The 3657-nt window shown below is 44.3% G+C and overlaps 1 protein-coding gene across 1 annotated transcript in view; it reads left to right on the top strand.

Moving 5' to 3' along the window:
• Positions 1-2447: 2447 nt before the first annotated feature.
• The window catches only part of LOC104510319 (zinc finger CCHC domain-containing protein 7-like), a gene marked incomplete at its 5' end in the record, with an annotated part of 6147 nt that continues 4937 nt past the window's right edge, over positions 2448-3657 (top strand). The window contains one exon of the mRNA XM_010152523.1: positions 2448-2546. Within this exon, the coding sequence (XP_010150825.1) occupies positions 2448-2546 (99 nt within the window). The remainder of the gene's footprint in view (positions 2547-3657) is intronic.

The following is a 3657-nucleotide window of genomic DNA, read 5'->3' on the forward strand; positions in this document are numbered from 1 at the left end:
GGTGTGGGGGGTTGGGGGGATGGTTGGGTTCACAGGGTGTGTGTTCCTAATCAAAGGGAGAGTCTGAGGGACTCATGCTCCAGAGGAAGCCCATTTTGTAGGCGCAATTGCTCCCCAGTGAAGTAGGGCCTCCCTGCAGGCACTCCTTTCCCGCGGGGGACACAGCCGTGGAGCCCCAGCTGGGTGGCTGTTGGCCGCAGAGAACCGCATGGGGTAGTGGGAGGCATGCCCACAAGCCAGTGCTGGGCACATGCATGAGTCAGGTGAGTCATCCGCAGCCACTGCTGCGTGTTTACCTTTTGGATTACACTGTGGCATCTACTGAAGGAGAGTATAAAGGCTCTTTTCTCCCTAATTTAGTCATATATATCACTGCAGCGCTCTGGTGAGCATGCTCCATTTCTTGTCCAGGTCCGTACAGCTGTCATTTATTTTCAAAAGCCCAGTCAAAACAGCGCAGTATCTTGCTTATCTTTTTTGTAAAAACTAATAGCATTTTGAGTACAGTGCAAATTTTACTAGAATTTCACTACAAAAACACTAATGATGACCAAAATCACATTTACTTACGTTGGAGGATGATCATTCAGCAGATGTAGGTGTCAGACTCCTCAGATGGCATTGTAGCAGGCAGCATCTTGGAACGTGAAGGATCGTGCCTGCTTTTTGTAACTCTAGCAGACAGGATCTGACTGAATGAACAGGTTGAGATTTTGTGATGGCATGTCATTGTGGGCTTCAACGGACACCAGCTCTGAAAATGGATTTAATCTGGGTAAAACTCTACATGGTGGGAAGGCAGAAGGAGGTATCACTCATAGGATTTATTTCTGCTTTTTAGGAGGTCTGTCCAAAGTGGATGTGATTTCTAGGGCCACTCCTCATGCTGAAAACTAACTAGAATAGAGGTGATTAAACCCACAGGTTTTTCCTCAAGGGGATTATACCAATATTTGGATTTGGGTGTTTAGGTTTTTTCTTCTTGCCTGTTCTATATATTCCTGATAAAAGAATACCTGAAAAACAAAGCCGGCTTAGTATTTCACTTATATGCTACTGTTAGCTGAAGAGCTCTTGCTGTAAGACATGGATGAGAAATACACAAATTATAGGTGGTGGGTTTTTTCCTTTCCCCATTTCCCCATCTTTTGTTACAAATCACTGTTGGATGTGTTACTCTTCTTAGTCTTCCTTTAGCCTCTTTCTGGTGAGTGAATGTGAACTGAGGAGTGTGAATCTGAAGCACACAATCAAACCCATGGCTGGAGAGGTTCAAAATAAGGGGAACCTGCACATGTGATCTGATTCATAAAAAATGGCACTGGAGGATTTCTTTTGTTTCTGCCTATTTTACAAGCAATGCTGTCATTCTTTGGGAGGCTGTGCAGGAGAACACAGTGACATTAACAGTAAAAGAGCATGGCGATACTGATTTAAGTAAAAAAGCAATCCCTGTGTTGAGCTTTACCAAGTAGTACTAATTTATTTGAAATCTAGGCCACTCTTCTGTGCTTCTTTAGCGCCAGAGAGAAGGAAATGCGTGCAGGGCTGGAAGCAATAAGGTTGCTCTTTTGGCCTACTGCTTTTTAGCCAGAATTCATGCACCCCTTCTTCATACCTGTGCCTGCTCTTGCTAGGCAAGGTCTCCGTGGCAGTTGCTGCTCCAGGGGATGGATGTACTTGTGTGCACGAAAGGCAAAAAGAATAGACAATACGTTCACCATTTCCACTTAGGAAAAGAAAGAGAGACACCTGCTCCCCTGTCTTTGATGGAGTGTGCTAAATCTTCCTCTGCTCTGCACAAGCGCGAAGAGCAGCTATGGACCAAAGCATTGCATCTCATTGCCAGGAGCAGAACTGGGTGCTCCACTCTCTTGGAAGGACAAGCAGTTTCTCTGGCAGCGTGTCCACTTCTGGGCACTGCTGTTAGCAGCGGGTGTAGGCTTGGTAATGTAGGCTTGGGAATGCAGCAGGTGAAGGCCCCGTATCTCTGTCAGATCTTTGCCATGTTGCTTTAAGCAAGAGTAGTTCAGCAGTAAACAAATGTGCCTACCCAGCTGGTGGATGCAATATCTGATGGCTCTGTCTGTCCCAGGGGATGGTAGGGCATCTGTGGATGGAGGAGGGGGCTGGGAGACCAGGAGAAGGCAAGAGAGATAAATCAACAGCCTATTTTCTTGTATTGAGAGCTGAAATAACATAGCTGGGTGGAATAGATACTGTGGATGCCTCTTCCCACCTCATTTGCGATGCTCAGGCTGCACCTTGCTCTGCAAAATTACAGTAATACGAGTCACTTGCTTCTTTTTCAAACTTCATATTCCAACAACAAGCAGGAGTGTATTGTTTTAAGCATAATAAAATGATATTTATGTAATTTTAATTTATTTTTAATTCAGCATTGGGAATGCTGTCAGACCTAATTCTTTCCTGTTTCCATCTTTCAGACGAAGACAGGACCAATCAAGGCCAATCAAGGTGCTAACTCTAAGCGCTCAGCTTTAGTGTACTGCTACAACTGTTCCCAGAAAGGACATTTTGGATATGTAAGTCTTAGCAGTCTTTGCCTCCATGTTGACTATATCCTTGGGGTAGAAATTAGTCTCTGCCATGGTGTGTGGCTGGAGAAAGAGCTGGAAGAGCCAAGCAAATGCTATACAAAGGGTCGTTCTAATTAGATGCTGGTGATTTAGCAGCACTTCTGCAGTCAGTGGAGGCCAATGTATAAAGTGATCACACCCATCTAACTTACAGATATGGAGGAAAATTAAAGTTACTATCTCTCCTTGGCAGGTTTATTGATTTGTTTTTAAAATCCTAAATCAAAATGAGGCTGCCTGTTAGAGAGAATATTTATTGGAAAAAAGACAGTTCCTGAACAGGTTTTTTTTTTCCTTCCTTTGTTTCTTTCTTTTTTTAATTTGAGCTGTCCCATATGGCTCATGGGATGAAATATTAGTGCCTTACTGCCATGTTCAGCACCATGTCAGGTGAAAACACCACAATCAGCCCATCAACGTGAATACTCATTTTAGGAATTTTCCATTTCTGTCTGCTTTTGATAATCTTTTTAGTCTCCCTGCTAATGTTTAGCATGTTTTTCAGCTCCCTGTCGTGACAAGTGCAGCTCTCTACCTGCAAATATCAGTGTTAGTTCTTTTCTTTCATAGGATAAGTCCAGGAGCCGCAAGTATTCTAGAAAATGAATGTTACTCATGGGTTGGATCATAGAGTAATTTAGGTTGGAAGGGACCTTAAAGACCGTCTAGTTCTAACTCCCCTGCCATGGGCAGGGACACCTTCCACTAGACCAGGTTGCTCAAAGCCTCATCCAGCCTGGCCTTGAACACTTCCAGGGATGGGGCATCCACAGCTTCTCTGGGCAACCTGTTCCAGTTCCTCACCACCCACTCTGGGAAGAATTTCTTCCTGATGTCCAGTCTAAAGCTACCTGCTTTCGATTTAAACCCATTACCCCTAGTCCTGTACCTGGATGGGTTCAATTTATAGTTTCCTACAGCTTAGAGATAGCGAACTCCCAGCAAATATTTCCTGTGTCTCCTGCGTGCTCTGTGTGTTGACTCCTACAACAACTGGTGATGTATCATTAGAAGCTTGCTGCTCTTCTCAGCTAAATAGTTAATCCGTACGGGGAAG

Source organism: Eurypyga helias, unplaced genomic scaffold (assembly GCF_000690775.1).
Source record: "Eurypyga helias isolate BGI_N326 unplaced genomic scaffold, ASM69077v1 scaffold40985, whole genome shotgun sequence".
Classification (NCBI taxonomy): Eukaryota; Metazoa; Chordata; class Aves; order Eurypygiformes; family Eurypygidae; genus Eurypyga; species Eurypyga helias.